The 23,792-nt window shown below is 45.5% G+C and overlaps 1 protein-coding gene across 1 annotated transcript in view; it reads right to left on the minus strand.

Annotated features, from left to right (window-relative positions):
* The window catches only part of LOC145418277 (follicle-stimulating hormone receptor-like), a 137,023-nt gene that overhangs the window by 44,853 nt on the left and 68,378 nt on the right, over positions 1 to 23,792 (minus strand). The window contains exons 9-10 of the mRNA XM_080286717.1: positions 842 to 913; positions 68 to 139 (exon numbers count right to left, since the gene is read on the minus strand). Coding sequence (XP_080142843.1) covers positions 68 to 139; positions 842 to 913 — 144 coding nt within the window. The remainder of the gene's footprint in view (positions 1 to 67; positions 140 to 841; positions 914 to 23,792) is intronic.

Here is a 23,792-nt window from a genome sequence, read left to right on the forward strand (position 1 = left end):
TTCATAAGGTAAATAATACGGCCAAAAAAATTAAATGAACTCAGCCAATCCAGCCAGGTATACTTACAGTGATTTGAGACTTGGGAGTTGACTGAGTGTGGTGACTGGGCACGTCAGAAGTGGATTGCCCTCCAGGTTGCTGTGGGCAGACAGTGTATGAAACTGAGGGAGGGGGGAGAAGGAGCAGGCAGTTTGATAGCAGAGAGAGAGAGAGAGAGAGAGAGAGAGAATTTAAATCTATTCATTATTATACATCGGTATGTAAAGTACCAATTTTGATGTGAAAGTGAGACATCTATAAAACCTGGTTTTGTGTGCAGAGGTCGTGCTTTTTGGTAACGATCAGATGATTTTTATTCAGTTCCGAAGGGCTTAAACTCAGTCAAGTCTGCGGTATATCAAACACCAGCAGTACATAAATAAATCTCTCTTAGTTCAGATATAACGGTCAGTTTGTGAGGTACTGATGACGATTATGATGATATTTTATTCTTGCTGCCTGTGGATGATTTTATGTAGCTTATAAGAGACTATTTGTACTGGTGGTGTCAGACGTTGCCTTCAGTAGCCCCTTCACTACTAGGCAGCACTACTAAGCCTAGTGATAGTATTAAGTATATATATAGAAACGGCTCACTAAACCCAAGTGAGTAAAAATTACCCCAAACCCCACCACGTATGCAGTACACTTACAATTTATGCATTACAGTTTACAAGCTACAGTAGGCATACTGAAATTCATACATCGAATTTAATATATTACAATTTATAAACAGTACTTGCACCATCATTCATTTATGCAGTACAGTTAATACAGAAACAATGTGTAAATTATACTTACAGTTTTGAGAGAGACTCCAAACCTACAAATGAGTCAGAGAAGAGGTGCTGAAGCTGGTTGAAGTTCAGCTCACTGTGAGGAAGAAATAAATAAGATAATAATATATTCTTAAATCCAAGGACGTTTTATATACTCTTGGGTCCATCTGATGATTATATATAACATAATCCAGTGTTTTGGTGACACTGATAATGAAGGCTATAGCTAACTCCTCCAGTTGGAAAAATGTCTGCTGAGCTGAATATATCGTTCGGAGAGAATAAGAAAAAAAAAAAAATGTATCGAAGTGAAAGCGTAAATCCCTGCGCCATTAACCCTATTGTTTTATATATATTACATTTTTTACCCCAAAATCATTTTCTTCTTTGCCTGCAACCATTAGATGATTTTATTCTGCTCTGGAGAAAATTTTAGAACTGGTGTACTTAGAAATAACATATGCTACACTGACATAACTTAGGTTTGTAAGAGATCATGGCTTTGGTCACGAGATTATAACAAATCGATGGAGCAGAGAAAAAGTGGAAGAGAAATAGCAAGAGTTACTAGCTCGACGAAGTGGTCAAGTCTTGTGGTCCGAGTCTTGCAGCCTGGCGGAGGGTGAAATTTACGGGCTGGTTTTGGCTGATGTTAATTTTTTTTTTCCTATGTAGGTAACAGCGAATCTCATATTTTGTCTTTTGAGGTGAAGGTGACCCAAACTAAGCCCCAGTAATTCAGTGCATTCTATTGTCGTTGCTGTTGAGTAACCGCGGTCTGTTTGTTAATAGCAGATGAATTAACCGCAGGCAAACATCAGCAACTGCTATAACTACAATCCCAGACAGATTATCTTTTCATACTGAACAATCTTGACCAACATACCCATATCCCACACCAATCCCTCTTCCTCCCATCATCTCCAGACATCACCTTCTGCTCCCCAAACTTCGCCCCCACACATCATGGAGAGTGGTCAAAACCCTAGGTTCTGATCACCTCCCAATCATCATCACTACCAAAACCAGAATCACCCCGGCTGGCCACAAACACACATACACTAATTATAAGAGAGCCAACTGGGAGGCCTTTGTAACTGAAACAACATTTCGAAACACTTAAACAGTACACCCATCACAAACATCAACACTGCTGTGCACATTTTCAATACAATTATACAAATCGCAAACAAAAGACACATCCCTAGAGGCAACAGAAAGAGACACAATCCCAACTTCACACCAGAAATTCAAGGCCTCATCAGACAACGGGACACACTGCGACACTCCCAAATACCCCATACACAAGACACCGTACAACAAATACAAGAACTCAACACTCAGATAAACAATATAATATCAGAACAGCAAACACTAAACTGGAAAAATTACCTCCAAACACTTGACCACAAAACAAACATCAGCAAACTCTACAAAACACTAAACAGCATCACACTTTCCAACAGCAACACCACACAATCACACATTACCATCACAACAACAGACACCATACCCTCAAACAAACAACAAGCAAACACTCTCATCAATCACTTTTCAAAAGTCAGCCATCTAAACCCCCATCCCGAAGACCGACGTATCATCCGACGTAAGAGACAGTTCCCCACAGACCCAGACTATGCACCTTTCACTTACAACCAGACGAAGCACATCATTAACAACCTCAAGCACTTATCTGCCTGTGGACCAAACAACATAAGCAACATTCACCTTAAACACCATGGACCACATGGCATACAAGCACTCACGAACATATCAAACTACAGCTACACACACAACATAATACCCAACATCTGGAAGCATGGCATTATCATCACTATCCCTAAACCCAACAAAGACCCCACGTTACCTTCCTCACACCGCCCCATCACACTCCTCTGCACCCTCTCTAAAGTCACTGAACGACTGGTACTACAACTAGTCACACCTCACATTCCCCTAACCCGGTCACATGGCTTTAGAGACCTTACACGGAGAGTTTTCAATGGCATGAATTCAGCTAGGCCACCACACAGAACACTCCTAATTACACTAGACATTAGCAAAGCTATTGATGCCATCCCCCGCCACAACCTCACAAACAAAATACTCAACACAAACATGCACAATAACACAAATAAGATGGCTGGCAAACTACTTAGCAGGCAGATGTGCACACGTAACATTTGCCGGTCAGTCTTCTAACATCAGAAACTTCAACGGCGTCCCCCAAGGATCTGTTTTGTCCTCTACACTCTTTAACCTATTATTGCGTCCCAATCCCCACACTGCCACAGGCGCCAACAGCAGTAGTACAGTACAGGAAGGACGTTGCCCAGTGAGTTGTTCTTCTTATGGTCAGCCTTTAGGTGTGCAGTACACAAGATCAGCTGAGGCGAAAATAAACACTGGCTCCTTAAAGTTCACTGTCTTTATTTTCCAAATAATTCCACTTAATGTTTTTCAACTTCACTGTTCTCACAAGCACTGGAGCTATACACACTTTATAGATTGCAGTTACACTCAATGTTTAACAACACTTCACAGTTAGTACACTTAATGCTTGCTAACACTTCACTTATTACACAAGTACTGAAAATAATCTTCACTGACGGTAATTACACTTAATACACTTCACTGTCTTCTCAAGTTCCACTGATATACAAACTTCAATAACCTGTCACTGTTTGCCACTGTTTTCACAAGTACCAAAAATATACAACCTTCACTGACACTGGCACTGCACCAAAACCGACTGCACTTCACACAAACTGACGTGAAACCCGACTAACCTTGTAATAATCTCTACCCCTTCTTATATAAGTTTGCATTGCTCTCGAAACTTCTACTTCTCCAACATTCTAGGACATACTGTCTTGCATCAGCCCCTAGCAACAACAGTTACCAGCTACGAGACATCAAAACATGCTAGAGTTGTCTCACATTACATAACACTCTAAATCATTAACCATACTAGCTTAAATTACATAATTTAACAACCAGTCGCTTAAATCAAACATTATAGAGAAAAAAGAGCACAAATAAATGAATGTTTAACTTACGAAATAACTACACTCACAAACACCAGGCAAACTGGCAACTCTGACGACTCGTACCGAAACTTACGGTACCAGAAACGTCTCGAAGGTACGAGACTACCTAACTGGCAAATCCCCCTTCAGAACACTATACATGCACGACATACCCACACCCCACACACCACAGATACACATAGCTTCCTATGCAGATGATATAACACTTACATGTATCCACCAAAATGCAAACACAGCTGCACACATCATTCAAACTTACCTCAGCACAGTACTTGAATGGTTCACCACAAACAGGCTCAAAATAGCCCCAGTCAAATCTACAGTGACCCTTCTCACAAACTGGACAACAGAACACAGTCACATCCCACACCTCACCATAAACAACATTCCACTACCACACATACACACACACACACACACACACACACACACACACATTCACACACACACACATACACATGCACTAAATAAGAATTTCCAATTAGTTTTTACAGAAGAAAAATTTTTTGAGATGGTCTATGTGGAAAACGCATGTCCACACATACTACCAGATATACAAATAGCAGAAAAAGTAATACAGGAGGAGTTAAGTAGATTAGACAGAGGAAAAGCAAGTGGTCCTGATGAAATTTCATGCTGGGTATTACGAGAATGTGCAAAGAAGTTAAGTAAACCATTATTTTTAATTTTCAAGAAATCCTTGAGTCAAGGTAAACTACCTGATATTTGGAAAAAAGCAAATATTGTCCCCTTATTCAAGAAAGGAAATAGACAAAATCCACTCAACTACCGACCAGTATCACTGACCAGTGTTGTAAGCAAGGTATTAGAAAAACTTATAAGAAAAGCTTGGGTAAATCATCTAGAAGAACACAGTATGATAACAGAAAGACAGTTTGGTTTCAGAAAAGGAAAATCATGTGTTACTAATGTGTTGAGCTACTATGACAGAGTAACAAACACAATACAGGAAAGGGAAGGATGGGTGGACAGTATCTATTTAGATTTCAAGAAAGCTTTTGACACAGTACCACACCAAAGACTTTTATGGAAACTGTACCATCAAGGAGGAATTCGAGGCAAACTGTTTTGTTGGATGCAAGACTTTCTCATAAAAAGAGAAATGAGAACAGTACTAAGAGGAAACTACTCATCATGGAAAGAAGTGACTAGTGGAGTACCACAGGGTTCAGTGCTGGCACCAATCATGTTTTTAGTGTATATAAATGATATAAACAGTAACACTGGAAATGAGAGCTGTCTGAATATGTTTGCAGATGATGCAAAAATACAAAGGAGAATTACTAACACAGACTCTTGTAAAGAGCTACAAGAAGAATTAAATAAACTTCATGAATGGAGTAGTACATGGCAAATGGAATTCAATGTGGACAAGTGTCATGTAATCAAGTTTGGTAAAAGTGGAAAAAGACCTGATTGGGATTATAAGGTAGGAAATAAAACCCTATGCACATCAGAAAGAGAGAAAGACCTAGGTGTGATTATCAATAACGGACTATCTCCGGCTGACCACATCAACGAGAAGGTACGGAACATGTATACACTGCTTGCAAATATGAGAATAGCATTCACATACATAAATGAAGACATGCTAAGAAGGATAATAACATCATTCATTAGACCAACCCTGGAATATGCATCAGTAGTCTGGAGTCCTCATCTCAAAAAGCATATAGACAAGATTGAAAAAGTTCAAAGGGCCGCTACAAGATGGATACCAAGCTTAAGGGACCTAAGCTACGAAGAAAGACTAAATAAACTGGAACTACCAACACTACAGGAGAGAAGGAAAAGAGGTGACATGATAATGCTATATAAGTGCATATCAGGAAAGGAGAAAATAGACATAAATGATTACTTAACATATGGAGAAGCATCAGCAAGAGGACACTGCAAAAAACTGCATAAGAAGAGAGGTGATAAAGACGTAAGGAAATTCAGTTTCCCAAACAGAGCAACTGATCAATGGAATGCACTACCGAATGAAATAGTGTGTGCCAAAACAATTCACAAATTTAAGGATATGTACGATAAATATGGTTTAAGACACGGGACGGTACGAGCTTGACTCATTCTTGTAAAGATACAATTAGGTAAGAGAACACACACACACACACACACACACACACACACACACACACACACACACACACACACACACACACACACAAAATCCTTGGGGTAACATACAATACATCAATGTCATTTAAACAACACAACACAAACATTAAAAATAAAATAAAGCCAAGACTCAGTGCTTTGAGGTCATTTGCCCATACAACAATCAGACACAACGAAGAAACTACCACCACATTATACAAGCAATACATACGTCCAGTGATGATTTATGCAAGCCCTGCCTGGGCTTCTAACCTCACCAAAACACACTACAACACTCTAAAGACCATACAGAACAAGGCCCTGAAAATAATCACAGGCTGCACAGCTACGACACCCACAGACCACCTACATCAAGAAACCAAAGTCCTCAAAGTCAAGGATCATCTAGACATGAGAGGCACCCAGTTTCTTGCTGCAGCCTCCTCAAACCCACAACATCCACTATATTACATGGCAGCACATCCACCCACACCAAGGAACATCAAAACAACACCCAGCACACGAAACCATACACAAATACTGTCATCTCTTCTGCCTCGCCCACCTCAGACCAGCTTCCAGAGGCATATCCACACTCAGATCACTCGCCGCTCCATGCAGTCACTGAAAGACAATGCACAGCTGCATGCACGGCCTCCTGACATCCACCCTTCTGAATCCTATCTCCCTCATGAGGACAGGGTTCACCTGGCCAGGCTGAGATGTGGGCACCATCCAGCCCTCTTAAGCTACCAGAAGAGGCTGGATGACTCCATCGCTGATGCCTGTCCAGGATGCAACACAGCACCCTATACTATTAAGCACATTATGGAAGACTGCATTGCACACAATCACCTACGTCAACAACACAACATACACTCTTTGAGAGCTCTGTGGGAAAGGCCGGTCTCGGCCAAGGCCTTCCTCAGGGACTCGGGGCTGTTCGGCCAGACTGCCTAGGGAACAACTACTACTCCTACTACTAGGTGCCTCTAACAGTGCTTTTACTTTACCCTACAGCATTTCCGATGGTTTCTTAACCCTAACGGCTCGAGGGATATTTGCTTTCTATAGAAAATTTGATTAAGAAAAATTTGATTTTTCGAACTGGATTTGATTTGATTTTTCGAACTGGAAATATCAGACTGAGGGCCGTATTTTAGTTGCAAAGGAGACTTCGAATCACCTCATCCTTGTTGATATATTTTGCATATTACATCTTAATATTCTCTTGTACGTTATTATAATTTAAATATCGACACAAACAGTGCCAATCGCATACAAATGGGATTCCTGACTCAGAACCAGGTTTCCACTCCACATTTCATGAGAGTGGGCTGTAGTACCAGCCGACCAGGGTGGTACTCCCAAGGGAAATAGGAATGCTGGTGATAGGGAGAGCTGGAGCTCCAGTTTCACTAGCTACCAGAATATCTGACCTTTTCCGTGTGACACGAACATGGAGAGTAGATCAGCATACTCTCCCAAACACTTCCTCTATCTCATGCACTACACCACATGCGGTTTATATATCACACAACATACTCCACCACGTCACACGGGGTTGACGCTACCAAGGACACGCGACCAGAGCCCCCACTACCAAGTGGTGGACCTATTGAGGGAAGGCGCGACGAGGGTTCTGCCAGCATAGATTTGGGGGCCGGAATGGGATGGGGCTCAAACCTGAGCTAGAGGGTATAAGACATTGCTGTTCCCAGGCTGCTGCTTCCATCTATTATAGAGAGGACCAAACCTGGGAGTAGTGCCCAAGGAGGCTGCCTTATCATTGGGTGTATAATGGCGGGGCAGTTACGGTGCCAAGGCACGTTTGCAGGGTGTCTCTGTAGCGCTCCTGGCAGGGTGCCCCGGGGCTACTGCCACCGCCACTGGTCACTGCTATTGGGCTGCGGGTCCCAAGTCCCCTGCCTGGATCTGGGACCGTGGTGGTGGGTGGGGCCTGTGGTATGTCTCTCCTCATTATTTATTACCGATTATGACAAAAAAGACATTCAAAGCAAGAATGAGGAAACAAAACCACCCAAGGGGATCAGATTGGTGTCATGGAATGTGGGAAGTTTGAGGCGTAGAGCAGGGGAAGTAGATGAGGCATTGAGTAGGATGTGGGTGGATGTGGGATGTGTGTCAAGGATAGGGGATGATCAGCCAGAATGATTGCCGGGAGGTATTGTCATTACAAGTTGTTTTATAGGCAGGGCAGATGGGTATGGTGTTGTGGGTGTGCTGGTTAAGGAAAATGGGTGGAATATGTCATGAATGTAATCTGAGTCAGCGAAAGGATAATTGTAGTGAAAATTTTGTTGGATGAGGTAATGTTTACATTTATATCGGTGTATGTTTGGTAGGCAGGCTTGGATGAGGTAGAGAAAGATAGATACTGGGACGACGTAATATGTATAGTAAGTGGTATGGAGGAAGACGAGATTGTAGTTCTGGGAGGGTATTTAAATGGCCATGTAAGTGAGGCAGCTTAAGGATATGAAGGAGTACATGAGGGATGTGCATATGGTATAGAAAATTGTAGTTTTGAGAGGGTATTTAAATGTCCATGTAAGTGAGGCAGCTTAAGGATATGAAGGAGTACAGGGGGGATGTGCATATGGTACAGAAAATGAGGAAGGGGAAAGGATAATCGAGTTTGGGGAAGCACTGAACATGAGAGTGTATAACACACATTTCAGGAAAAGAGAAAGTAGGTTGAATACATACGAGTCTGGGAGAAACAGCAACCAGACAGACAATTTCTTGGTCAGGAGGGCTGATAGGAGGTTAGAGAGGGATGTTAAAGTTATAGAGAGCGAGGAATGTGTGCAGCAGCACAAGTTATTGTTAAGTGACACTGTGCTTGATGGGCAGGTGATGAAAAATAGGACCTATGCACTGGGGAGGAAAGTATGGAAGTTCAAATACCAGGCGGTAAGGCACGCTTTCTATAGCGGGATGAGTAGAGTGGTGGCTGAATAGGGAGACACTGACAGAAGTGTCAATGAACAGTACAGAGCCCTCAAGAACAACCTCTTCAGAGTTACTGATTCAGTGTGTGGATGGACAAGGGGCCCCCAAGACATAAAGTAATTTGGTTGTGGGATGAAGGTGTAGAAGCTGCAGTTAAGAATAGAAAGGTTTTCAGGTAATGGAAAAAGGGTGGAAACAAAAAGGAATACTTGGCTGCAGAGCATATGGCTAGAATAGTGGTTTACAAGACAAAGTCTGAGACTCAGAGACTTTTATCTGATAACCTAATTAGTGTGAAAAGAAAGAATATGGTATTTAAGGGAAGATTCTCGATCACATTTTGGTCATTCTTTTTATTTTTCAGGTTTTGAACTATCAAGTTTAATTCCATTTCCAACCATCAAAATAGCTAAAATAAAACACCATATACTTTATATCGATATTTTAAGTTATGCTGTGACAGCATCTTTCCCGGTGTGCATTGGATGGGACCTAAAAAAAAAAAAAGCAATTCTGTGGCTAGAAGGTAATTTGGAACCTCAGCTTATTAAGAGATTATTGTGCTATATTCGCCGTCATACTTAGCTAAAGCACCATAAAAATGCCTTATATATGTACTGTATATATAGGTAGTTTTGGTCTTCGTTTGGAATCATATGATTTGAGAGAAAAAATATCGTGTGGCAGGCGACTGATATGGACAGCTTCCATATTTTAATTATAAGAAAATGGGAATACGCTGTTCAGTGATTGGCTGATTCTGATGGATATCCTCGATCAGTTCTCATTGGCTGAGAGAGAGAGAGAGAGAGAGAGAGAGAGAGAGAGAGAGAGAGAGAGGAGAGTCAGGAAGAAGTGTAACTTGGAGAAATTTACTGTTTAGGGCTCACATTGGAAGTGTTCAAATTTGTTACAATTATTCCCAGTAGTTTCAGACATAAAAAGGTTTTTCTATGTTTATTTTTTACCCTCGATTTCTCGCAATTTACGTATTCTTTCAGTAAAACTTAGTTGTAGGGCAAGTTTTGTGGTGGATTTACAAAGAATGGATATAAACTTACTCAACAGGCTTATGTGCTGTGTTGGTAGATTGCATTTATAGAATACACATGATTACTTTTTTTCTGAATGTATTATAGAAACTCTTAGAAATTCTCAGATAATATTCACCAAAATTATTTATATTCTCTTATGTCAATTATTTTTCTATCAAGGACTGAAAATGAGTTGATTATGAAAATGTCTAAAAAGAACAAAAATACTGAATCTAAGACGATGTACAGTAGAAGGTACAGCTCAGGTACACCCAAAAGCACTAATCCCCCCCCCCCCCTTGTTAAAGCGACCAGGCAATCGAACACCGCATACCTATATCCCCTACACCAACCCCAGTGTAAACGTAGGATTGATGTGAAACAGCCAAAGCTGGTGATGTTACAATGTGTCATGACTGTTTGTGTAGACAATCAGAACCCGTAGGGGTAAGTATATAAAGGTATTTAATGTTTAGTATTGTGCTGTTATCCACAACATATTAGAAAGGCACGGAAATTAAAGAAGACCTACAATGTATTATGTGTTGTTGTCTGTACACTTACGTCCTATATTGTAATATTACAAATAGGTACAATATAGTGCACAACATCTGTTGAAAAATGTTTTTTCTCATGCTTTCTCTGTCCCACCTCAGTTTAAGGATTTGAATTTCATGTAAAGCAGACTTTACCGATCTACCAGAAGACCCGCCGACATGTAAAAATACCCCCGCTAATACCAATACTCCAGTCCTGTATGAAATAGCCCTAGCATGTATTCAATATGGACGGTGGGTGTTAGCGCCGAAGTGATGACATGTAGAGGTGTATGGTATGCAGGAGGAATACTGGGCCTTGGGAGCAGGCTGTGAAGCCTATGCCCAGAGTCGAGCACATAAAAAAAAAAAAGTACCTCTCAGCTACTTGATCCTGTTGTAAGCTGTTATGTGACATACGCACTGCAAGTTGAACCTTGTGTTACAAGGACATACTGTTCTTTATCGTTAACACAGATTTTGTGTGGTTTTGGAAGTCCATTAACTCATATTAACGTGACAAATGAAGCATTATATAATAATCACGTAAAATTTTGTGTTCCTTTGATTCTTGGATGAACGAAACGAATCAGGGATCGGCCCTGACGAACCACAAACTCTCTGCTTTAATAAAAATATTCCCTCCTCTTGTCACAACAGTGACACAAGGTCATTATGTATACGACTGACCCACATTCAGTTGTATACATACTGACATTTGTGTCACTGTTGCGACAAGAGGTCGGAATATTTTCGTTAAAGCAGAGAGTTTGTGATTCAGTCATCCAATAATGAAAGGAACATAAATTTTACGTGTTAATACTGTAAGGCCTAAATTGCCACATTAATATTAATTAATGGACGTCCAAAACCAAAAAAAAACTGTGTTAACGATAAATAACCGTATGTCCTTGTACCACAAGGTTCAACATGCAGTGTGCATGTCATGTAACAGCTTACAACAGGATGAAATAGTTCACTCCTTGCTCAGACGCTGTCTGGTTCGGAGCTCTGGCCACTCTCTCTCCCAGACTGGACTTAGTCTCATTTACTGAGGCTAATTTTTGCCAGTTTTTCCTTGTTTTCGGCTCTTTTGGACTTAGTCTCCAGCACAGAGAGTGAATTTCTTTCTCTTTCTGTGCTTTGGCTCTGACTGTGAGAGTGTTTGTGTAGTGTGTTTGTGTGTGTGTTTGTGTATGTTTGTGTGTGTGTGTTTTTTTGTGTTTTTTTTTTTTTTGGCCTGCCGTTAGTGTCCCTCGCTGTAGTACGACGCCGAACCCTGAAGGGGTGCCATTAGGGCACTTCCATGAAGGGGGGCCATTGGGGCCCGGTTAAATGAGGCAGTGAGGGCGGCTCTTATAGATTAGGGAAGTCCCGAAAGGAGCAGTGGCGGGGCCTCCCACGTCGCCCTTTAGAGGGCGGGGAGCATAGGTTGCCTGTCGCTGTAGGGAACTAGGCCATTTTTACGGTTTATTGTTTTCGGGTTTTCAGAGTGAGAGTTTGTGTACCTGTCTGGGTGCGTGTGTGAGTGACGTGTGTGTGTGATTGTGTGTCTGTGTGAGTGACGTCTGTGTGTGTTTGTGTGTCTGTCCCTCAGGGACATGGGAAGGACGCAGATCCCCCGGCCCACCCCGTCAAACCCCTTCCCAGCAGAGGACGCCTTGCCCTGCTGCCCTGCCCGGCGCGAAGCGGGAGCGGCGTCTCTCAGACGCTAGCTCCCACTCGTCGACGTCTGGCAACGCCTCTGCCTCCCCTCCTTCTCCTAGGCTTAAGGGGACTGTTCCCCGTGCGCGGCATGCCACCTCAGGCCCCCCTTCCACTTCAGCACGTGCAACCAAGGTTGCACGTGTGCATGAGACGATGGAGGACGATGCTTCGGCTCCTCCTCCTGTTCCCAGAGCTAAGGAACAGACCTCTGGTGCCACCCATCCAGCTGCCTCTCCTTCTGAGTGCCTGCGCAGCCAGGCACCAACCTCTGCCAAGGTGTCACCACCTACTGCCTCGGCTGCACACGATGCAGACCGTGCTGCAATTGCACCAGGTACTGTTGCCTCTCCTGCTGGAGCTGCCCCTTCTGCTACGCCCGTTGACTCTCCTGACGCCGACGGTTTCATCCCTGTGACACGAAAAACACGACGAGCACCACAGGGAAACGCTCACGCTCCTGCATACAGGACTTTGGTGCCATGGCAGCATCCCTCTGCAACTCGCCCTTCAGTCACAGTTGCGCCTCCTCCTCCTCCTCGCTCGTCCTTCCCGGCATTTCGTGTTCCCCTCCAGGAGGGATACGAGACCAGCTACGATGCAGTAGCGGCGTTGGAGAACCACCTGCCAGGCCTTGTGGCCGCAAATCGCTATGACTGAGACAACAGCTGCGTGCTGATCCCCACCGAGGAGGAGTCATACCTTCGGCTGAGGGTGGTGACAGAGGAGGAAGCACCCATTATAAAGATAGTGGAGCTGTCTCCAGGAGGACAAACTGTAAAGGCAACAGTCATGGGATATCCCCAGCGTATGCTGGTGGATATCCTCTTACGGCACCCTCTTGTCGAGGCAGCAGAGCGCTGCCAGAATCAAAGGACACGGGAGGAGACGCTGCAGGTCTGTGTGACCCTTCGCGGGCCTCTAGTGCCTTCCCTCGACCTGGGCAATTGAGGCACTTTTCATCTCCGTCCCTTCACGCCAGAACCGCTGCGCTGCTACCGCCAACGCTTCGGGCATCATCGTGCCACCTGCAACTGCCCCGTCATCTGTGGTATGTGCAATGGAGCGCACGACACAGACCAATGCCTGAAACGGTTCAAGGTGAAGGAACCGGTCGCTGCCAAGTGCCCCAACTGCTCAGGGAAACATCACGCCTGGCACCACAATTGCCCTGCGAGACTTCGGCGCGTGGAACAGGGTCGGGAGAGACAGGTTGCATTCGTGCACGAACAACAGGCCGCCAGTGCAACTCCAGCTCCCCCCAGCACTTTCATATGGGGACAACAATGCCGCCCTCTTGCTCCGCGCCCACCAGCCTTCCGCGATCAAGACTTTCCTCCCTTGCCCTCAGCTCTCACAGGTGAGCCAGACCACTGCAGAGATTCACTACCCGCCGCAGTCCAGCCTCCCATCACCACCCAGCCCGACGCTTAGTCCACCACCTACGGCTTTGCCACCAAAACCCAGCTCAGTGCCCAGCCCACCCACTGCCCCTGCTCAATCTATCATAACATTCTCACAGGAGGACATAAGGGATCTGGGATCTCAAATCGCCGTGGCTGTTGCCAAAGCAGTGTCCCTAAAGCTGGGGATCACCATAAAGGCGGCTGCAATCAGCTCTGCTGCAGATCGCATAATAGACGAGGCAATCTCCAGGAAGCTGGAAGGCCTCGGTGCCAAGCCTGCCCCTCGCCACCATGCTCACTCTTCAAGGGGGAAATGGACTTCCCCATGCAAGCCAGCTCTCTCCTTCAAGCGGCCCAAGCCCCGCAGTTCAGCCACTCTATCTGCAGCCCCTCAACAGACCCAACCTTGCCCCCTTCAAAGAGACGAGTCTCCACCCTCGGTCGAGACAACTATGGACATAGCCTCAACTCAGACGTCGGAGGCGGGTCGTCTCTGTCTCTCCCCAGACGGCAGGACTCCTCCTCCCTTAGACTCCTCCAGTGGAACTGTTTAGGAGCACGGCACAAGCTCCCACTCTTGCAGGAGGCGGCCGAGAGGGACCGCCCCCATGTCATCCTACTGCAGGAGACCCTGCTCCCAGAGAGTTCCACATTTCGCCTCCCAGGTTACACCACCCATCTCCTCCCATACGTTCGTGGCGTCACAGGGGGATGTGCCGTTCTGGTTCGGGACCTCATAGCGTGCACGGATTGTGAACCCCCTCCTTTCTGTGGACCTGATGTGGAGGTTCAAGGTGTGGTTCTCCATCTGGCTACGTCGCCCCTTACAGTATATAATGTATACTGGAGCCAGAGGGACACCCTGGAGCTGGGAGATCTGTTCTCCCAGGCTGCCAGGGGAGCTGTATACATAGGGGGCGACTTTAATGCCCACCACGCCTTTCTATCCTCGCCTCTTCAGTCCAATGAAGCAGGACAGCACATCTCTTTGGTTCTGGAGGAGATGGGTGGTGTCTCCCTATTAAATGATGTGGCAGAACCCACCCATATTGGGGGAGGTCGCCTCGATCTCTCCCTTGTGTCAGCACCACTTGCGGCCTTGGCATTGTGGTCACTCCACCCCCACCTTGAGAGTGATCACTTTGCCCTTATGGTTGACCTGCCTTTCGCTCCCCTCCCGCCACCCCCACCTCCACCACCATGGTGGGACCTACACCGGGCAGACTGGACGGCCTTTGCCCGTGCTCTCACAACAGCCTTTGAGACATCTCCTCCTGCCTCAGACCTCGAGAGCAGAGCAGATCAGGTACCAAGTACTTTTGCACAAGCTGCCTCTCTTGCTATCCCGTTGCGGCAGTGCTCGACGAGGTGCTACCAAGACGGCTGGTTCTACTGCAACAGGGTCAAGGAATGAACCGGAGGCTCAATGCGGCGCACAAGCAGTACCGACGGCGCCGTACATCTCCGCACCGCCGGTACCTGGTTGCTGTTACACGGCATGTGACTTCTTAGAAACGCCGCCTTAGGGAGGAGGGGTGGATCAAATGGTGTCGTACCCTAGACTCTCACTCCACTCTCCGTGAGATGTGGAGGAGAATCAGGTCCGTCTCTGATCCACGCCCTCCTCGCCCTCCCTCCCATCCTGACCCTGCCGCTGAGGCCAGCCGTCTTGCTCAGCACTTCGCCGACCGCTCTGCATCTTCCAATCTCCCGCAGTCTGTCAGAGCCCTGCAGGTGCAGCTGTCCCCCTCTGGTGTTGTAGCTATCCAGGCAGCGTGTAATAGGCCTGACCCTGCTGATTGTCCAATCACCAGTGGGGAGCTTCAGAAAGCTCTGCAACGCAGGGAGGACGCTGCACCGGGGCTTGACGGGCTCACATACTCTGTTCTATCACACGCTGGAGATTGTGGTAGCAAGCGACTGCTTGATCTGCTTAACCTCTCGTGGTCTGAGGGGGGTCTGCCGAGGTCGTGGAAGGCGGCTGTCATTCACCCGATTCCGAAGCCTCGTGATCCCGCTGCCATGCGCCCCATCTCCCTTCTCAGCCCTGTTGCCAAGACAGCTGAGAGGGTTGTGCGGGCTCTTCTTGCTTGGTGGCTGGGACCACTGCACTCAAGGATTTAGGCTTACCATCCTGGCAGGAGTACCACTCATTGCCTCGCGTCACTCCTTGGGGAGCTGAGGGGAGGAAAGGGAATGGCTATCTTCCTCGACCTTGAAAAGGCATTTGAACTGGCAAACCCCACTGTTATACTTGCGGCTCTTGCAGCAAGGGGTGTAGGAGGCAGGCTTCTATCTTGGATCAAGGATTTTTTCCATGATCGATCTGCGGGGGTCCGTTTTCAGGGGCATCTCTCAGCTTTTCGTCTCCATCCCAATGGCACCCCCCAGGGGAGCGTCCTAATCCCTCTCCTTTTTAACATCTTAATGGAGGGGCTTTTAATCGTCGATTATGGGCCAGGCATCTCTCTCCTCTGCTATGCAGATGATTTGGCCCTGGTCTTCACATGCCGAGATTGCTTCTCACAGGCGTACTTTGCCCTGTCTCGACTCCGTGCCAAATGCAACGAGCTTGGATTGAAAATCAATCTGGAAAAAACAAAGTGTCTGCCATTCGGCCTCCGTCCCCCAGACTTTCCACTGCTTCTCGGGGGTCACCAGCCTACTCTTGTCACTACACACCAGTATCTGGGGGTCTGGTTTGACCAGGGCCTAACCTTTGCAAGCCATGTCAGATACCTGCGGGAATGTGCTTCCACCCGCCTCGCTGCTCTCCGGTACCTTTCAAAAAGGAGCTTGGGGGCATCGTTTTCTGTCCTCCGCATGTTTTACATTCACTCCATACGATCCCTGGTGGACTACGGAGCAATCTCTATGACTGGTCTCTCCCCACCTATCTCCAAGTCCTTGGAAGTTCTACAGAATAATGCTCTACGTATCATGCTTGGAGCTCCACCTTGGACCCGTCTAGTGAATTTGCATTTGGAGAGTGGGCTGCCATCACTGACGCACTGCATTGCGCTACTCACAGCAACAATCACACTCCAGCTGGTGCAGCGCTGGCCTGATCTACCTGTCTCAACCCTACTCAAACGACTTCTGGAACATCCACCTGAGGCGCTTCCTCAACGTGACTGGGCCCGAACCACAGCTGCCACCATTCACAATTTGGGAGCTGCTCCAAGCTTGTGCCAAGACCCTGATCCTCCTTTCCCTGGCTTTGAAGATCCACCACCTTGGACTCCACTCCCTTTCCATATCCTCAGTCCATCAGAGGCCAAACCTCGCTCTTCTATTCCTGACATGATTCATCAGGATGGTCTTAGTTGGGTGGCTGCTTTAGACTCCCCGGGTTCGGCCACCTACTTTACTGACGGCTCTGTTTCCCCTGATGGCTCTGCTGGATCTGCTTTTGTCGTGGGGAATTTGGTTGAATCATGGCGCCTCTCCCCAGGAGTGTCTGCCTTCCAGGCAGAGCTTGCATCCATTTTGGGTGCATTATGCCATGCTCATCACCACCATTATAGACGTGTCATTATCCATACGGACTGTCTTTCCTCCCTTGAACGGCTACGCTCTTTCTCCCTCCATGATAATGTGTTCCTCCTAACAGCAATCTACACAGTTGCAACTCTTCTTGTCCAAAGCGGAGCCACTATCATTCTTCAGTCAGTCGCTCTCGTGAGGTCAGTGAGTCCCTCTTGTGAGGTCAGTGAGTCGCTCTCGTGAGGTCAGTCTGCTCAGACATGCTAGAGACCTGTGGTAGTGTTGTGCTAGTGTGTTTTAGTGATCTGTGTTAGTGATCAGCGATAGTGCTGTGCTAGTAATCCGTGAAAGTGCTGTGCTAGTGTATTGTGGTGACCCGTAGTGACCCGTGATAGTGCTGTACTACCTTGTGTGAATTTGTGCATAATGGCTTCCTCGGCAGAGAGCTGTGTTCCCACTGCAGGTATTGAAAAGGACTACCTTGAATTAAAGGAGGAACTTCTTGAACTGAAGCGGGAGGTACAAATTCTCAGGCAGGAGAAGGCACAAATGAGGGAATTGTTGGAGGAGATGTTGGAGGAGAAAGAGAAAAATGCTGAAGATTGGACACTAGTAAACAAGGGTGCAACGAAGTTCACTCTCAAGAAGCAAACGGAAGTTAAGACCACTAATGCCTTCGACGCACTACGGGACGAATGTGAAGGGAAGGCAGAGAGGGAAGTAGAGGAGAAGGACGGTGAGAGAACTTCCAGTACAGGTAAGTATAAACAGAACAAAAAAGGTAAGAAAAATGTTGCTGTTGTTGGAGACTCCCAGGTGAGATATCCGAACAGGGCCATGTATACTCCACTCGCTAAACATGTGTGTCTTCCAGGGGCCAGGGTGGCTAATGTGATAGAAAAAATTTCAAATATCGTAAAGGATACTGGTGACAAACCCACTGTGTGCCTCAGTGTAGGAGGCAATGAAATTAGTAGCCGTAAGAGTGAGGTACTGTGGCAAAGGTACAAGGTGATGTTAGAAAAGGTTAGGGAGAGGGGAGGAACTCCTGTAGTGCTTTGTATTTTACCCAGGTGGCGGGTTGGAAGAGAGTGGTTGAGCAGGGCAATAGGGTTTAATTGCCGCCTTGAAAGGTATTGCAAAGATAATGCAATACCTTTCATAGACAGCTGGGACCGGTTTTATGGACGGAGTGCCTTGTATAGTTGGGATGGGACTCATCTTAGCAGGCAGGGAGTTACTGTTTTAGCTGGAATGATAGATAGGGAGTTGGAGGGATTTTTTCGAGGTTGAGAAGTAGGTGTACAGGAAGTCGCAGCAACTACACTCAGAAATCATTATTACCATGTTTGGATAGATGCATCAATACTTGCAAAATTAAGAACAAAAGTTCAACCATTAATGTAGATACATCCACTCAGGCACCTCAAATTGAGCAAGCGATGATAGATGATAGAACAAGCGATGATAGAAGGACGATAAGCGATAGTACAAAAAAAATGTTATGTTAGTAAAGTAAAGAGTTTCCCTGTTAGTAACAAAATAATAACAGTAAATGCCAAGGTAAAGGCATAACTACTAGTAATAATCTGAAAGTGTACTACACAAACAGCTGGAGTTTACGTAATAAAATGGATGAACTGAGGGCTTTAATTTGTACAGAGAAAATAGACATTGCCGTTAGTAGTGAAACTTGGATGAATACGGACACACGAGAATTTTTAGCAGAATATCAGATAAAAGGCTATAATATTTTTGTGTCAAACCGTCATAGAAGAAAGGGGGGGAGGGGTAGCTATTTATGTAAAGGATTCATTAAACTATTACAATAAAGCAGACATTAAAGTAAATAGGGACACAGAAAGTGTCTGGATCGAAATTAGTAACAATAGGGAGAAATTAGTCTTAGGAGCAATTTATAGATCTCCTAAATTAAGTAGAGCTGATAGTAAATACATTTGGGAGGAAATTAGGAAAGCATCACAGTCCAGCTTAGCAATAATTGTAGGGGACCTTAATCTACCAAAGATAGATTGGAGAAATCAGACAGGGGATGCAGAGTCAGAGGAATTTCTAGAGGTAGTACAAGATAATTTTCTTTATCAGTATATCAGGGAGCCCACCAGAGGTAATAATATACTAGATATGGTTTTAGCTAATAAAGAAAATATCATTAGTGATATAGAGGTTGGTGGACGACTTGGTAATAACGATCATGAAGAAATTAAGTTCAAATTTATTTGGGATGTCTGTTCCACTGAAAATACCTCCACCGTTCCTAATTTTCGTCTAGGAGATTTCGATGGCTTAAGAGCTTATTTTCGAACGGTATTCCACAGGGAGATTAGCTATTTGAGGGAATGCCAGGTCAATGGGGAACCCCAGGTCATAGGTGTGGGGCAGGAAACACGTGGGAATGTCCGTCAGGTGTCTGTGAGGGGGGAGGTGGTAGATAGGAATGTAGTCCAGGTGATGGGAATTAACTCGGCTCCAGTACCAAACAGACGTTCGACAAGTGAGAAGTATAACGAGTTAATAAATATAATACACAGAGGCCAAGATAGATATATCCCTTCAAAACCGTTTAGAACAAATAATTCAGAACCAAGATGGTTAAACAACAGATTAAAATCTCTCATAGGCCAAAGGAAAGGAATATATAGAAAAATAAATCATGGAGAGGAACACTTACGTAACCGATGCACGATTTTAAATAGAGAAGTAAAGAGGGAGATAAGAAAAGCAAAGAGAAGTTATGAAATTAAGGTTGCAAGTGAATCAAAAGAAAACCCCAAGGGTTTTTATCAAATGTACCAGACGAAAAATAAAGATAGGATAGGACCACTGACAACAGAGTCAAGTGACATTACCAGTGAAGATAAAGAAATGTGCTCCATCCTAAATAATTATTTCATATCAGTATTCACCAAGGAAAATCTAGACCTGGTCCCTCAAGCAGCAAATATTTAAGATGAGAATACGGAAAATATTCTTAGTAAAATAACCATTAGTAAGGAGGACGTATTGAAAGAAATTAATAAGTTAAAACCTCAAAAATTGCCAGGTCCGAACGATATATATGCAAAAATTATAAAAGAAACCAAAGAAGAATTATGTCAGCCACTTTTAACATTATTTAATGACTCTTTAAGTTCAGGAGAAGTTCCCAAGGCGTGGACGACCGCAAACGTAGTGCCCATCTTTAAAAAGGGTGATAAATCAGCTGCGTCGAATTATCGTCCGATAAGTCTAACGTCAATAGTAGGAAAAATGTTAGTGTCAACTTTGGCAAATAAGATTAAAGAACACTTAGAAAGATTTAATCTTATAAACAAAAGTCAGCACGGATTCAGGCAAGGACGATCCTGCCTCACAAACTTGTTGTCATTCTACTCGGAGGTCTATGAGGCAGTAGATAGCGACAAAGCTTACGATGTTATTTATCTGGACTTTAGTAAAGCTTTTGATAGGGTCCCACACGAAAGGTTAGCTAGAAAGGTTCGAGCACACGGTATAGACGGCGATATCTTAAAATGGATAGAATCCTGGCTGAAAGAACGAAAGCAGAGAGTATTAATAAATGGAACTAAGGCGGACTGGGGATTAGTAATTAGCGGTGTACCACAGGGTTCAGTACTCGGTCCCTTATTATTTATCATATATATAAATGACCTAGACTTAGGAGTCAATAGCAGCATCAGCAAATTTGCCGACGATACAAAAATATGGCGTATCATTAACTCGACCGACGATTGCCATAACTTACAAAAAGACCTCGATACATTGTCCAAATGGTCTAAAACTTGGCAAATGGAATTTAACGTTGAAAAATGTACAGTACTTAACGTAGGCAAGATAATAAATACAGCTTAGATAACAAAGAAATAAGCAAATCAGAATGCGAGAGAGATCTAGGAGTTATGATTAGTAACAACCTTAAACCAAGGCAACAGTGTATCAATGCGAGAAATAAAGCAAATAGGGTCCTGGGATTTATTTCGAGAAGCGTGAGCAATAGATCATCTAATGTAACACTGAAACTTTATCTAGCATTAGTAAGGCCACATTTATACTACTCAGTACAATTTTGGTGTCCTTACTATAGAATGGATATTAATTCATTAGAAAATGTACAGAGAAGAATGACAAAAATGATACATGACGTCCGGAACCTGTCATATGAAGACAGACTGAAAAGACAAAGTCTGCATTTGCTAGAGAGGCATAGAGTAAGGGGAGACTTAACTGAGGTGTTTAACCCGCGGCGTCCCATCGACGTACTTCCACGTCCTCACGTTTTGTCACTGCCAATCCCGTTGACGTACTTCAACGTCCTGCAATTGCAAAGTTCATAATTTCCACAATTTTCAAAATTTGTGCGAGATTATCGATTCGCCCACCTACCCAAGCCTCCCCTACCTGCCGCCAGGCGGGCAGTGTCCCAGACCCCGCGTGACCCGCGCTCGCCCTTGTCTCGGTCACTCACCTGTTAGCAGTGACCCAGGTCAGACATGGCGTGGAAAGTCTCTCAGACGACGAAATAGCATCCGCCCTGGAGGCCTTCACTGGAGATAGTGATTCTCCACTTGATGATGATGTGGTGGATCGAGATTATGTCCAGCCAGAGGAAGAAATAACAAGCAGTGATAAAGAGGTCCCTTCGCCCCTGAAAAAGCGGTATGTGACATATCGTAAGGCAAGGGAAGGCCAGCCTGCACCCCAACCACGTGCACGGACCTCTCTCCATCCCGATTCTGATGAGGACGAGGATGAGGACGATGACGATGACGGCGGCTTAGGACGTGATATCGCCTCGTGGTTGGGTAAGGAGAAAATCTCACCCCGAGGATCAGAAGGTGGGGCGAGAAGACAAAAAGGTATGGTCCAAGTCTTTTGTCTGGGGAAGTGGAAAGTGGTGTGGTGGGAGTGCGGGGTGAAAGGGAAAGTGGTGTGGCGGGAGCACGGGGTGAAAGGGAAAGTGGTGTGGTGGGAGTGCAGGTTGAAAGGGAAAGTGGTGTGAGGGAGGCAGCACGAGCACGTGGTGCACGTAGGCCTAGGGGAGAGGAGGTGGAGCCACTCCCCAGCACGTCTTTTGCCCCACAATATTCCCAAACTTCCTCCCCACAGCCCCAGGATGTGGGGAAAGGAAGGAAAGGGAAGGGAAAGGGTAAAGGAAAAGGGAGAGGGAAGAGAAGTGCGAGTGATGAAAGGCGCCGCTCTTCACCTCCCCAACCTCCCCCACCACCCTCACCTCCCCACCCTGACAAAGGCGATGATGGGGACGTGGCTGGAGACGGTGGTGTATCGTGGAACTGGGAAGATTGGAGTAATTTTACTCCCATCATTCACCCTTTCACTGAGGAGTGGCGGTCTGGTTGCACGGCTCCAGGTGTGCATGCGGGTTCCACTAGGGTGGATTTTTTCCACTTGTTCTTTGGGGAGGCGTTTGTGGGGCGCATAGTGGAACAGACAAACATATTTTCACGAACACAGCGCCGTGAAAGTGAATGTTTGGGACCAACGAGCAGGCATTCCCAGCAATATGACTATCCTGTGACAATTTCTGAGATGTTCTTATTTTTTGCCCTGGTTCTCTTGATGGGTGTGGTAAGAAAAGGCCAAATTCCTGCATACTGGACAACTGACCCAATGATCCTCACACCTTTCTTTGGAAAGGTGATGAGTCGTAATAGATTTCAGTTTATTCTCGGCCGCCTCCACTTTTTTGATGCAGAAGATTCAGCTAATGCAAATAACACTGATAAAATGAGGAGATTTAGGCTGGTATTTGATCATTTACGGGAAATGTTCTGCTCCTCATTTTATCCTTACAGAGACCTCGTCATAGACGAGAGTCTTGTGTTGTGGAGAGACAATATTTCCTTTCGCCAGTACATACCCAGCAAGAGACACCGTTTCGGGTTCAAGATCTTTGTTATGTGTGACTGTAAGACTGGTTATGTGCAAGACATAGTCTTGTACACAGGCGCACAGACAGATATAACAGAAGATCGTAGTATAGGACTCTCAGGGGCTGTGTTGAAGACAATGATAGAGGAGTGCCTTCATCGTGGTCATGTGTTGTACCTGGACAACTGGTACACTAGCCCTCTTCTCGCTAGGTTCCTCCACCAACACGACACCGGAGTCTGTGGTACAGTCAAGAGAAACCATCGCCATATGGTCAAGATAGGGAGGAAACTTGACAAGAACGAGGTGGTTTTCTTCCAGGCAAATAACATCCTTGCCACCCTGTGGAACCACAACAGGGAAGTTTGCCTCCTATCAATTGTACACAGCCCCCTGATGCACCGCACAGACTCCGTTGATCACCGTAGCGAGAGGAGGAGCAACGTCTGGAAACCCGAGTCTGTACTGGACTATAATCTGAACATGAGGCAAGTGGATCAGTCAGACTCGATGATTTCCAGTGTTGACTGTGCCAGGACCACGATGAAGTGGTACAAAAAGCTCTTTTTCCACTTGCTCGACATCACGGTCCTGAACGCACACTACCTGCACGCCATGACAACAGGAGTATCAGAGACCTATGAGGGGTTTGTGAGGGAGCTGGCACGTGAAATAATCACCAGGCATGCCCAGGACAGACCCACACACCGCACCCGCACCCCCATGGCTGCCCAGCGCCTCGCAGGACGC

This window comes from Coenobita brevimanus, chromosome 113 (genome assembly GCF_032717465.1).
Source record: "Coenobita brevimanus isolate Jiangsu-jjx chromosome 113, ASM3271746v2, whole genome shotgun sequence".
Lineage (NCBI taxonomy): Eukaryota > Metazoa > Arthropoda > Malacostraca > Decapoda > Coenobitidae > Coenobita > Coenobita brevimanus.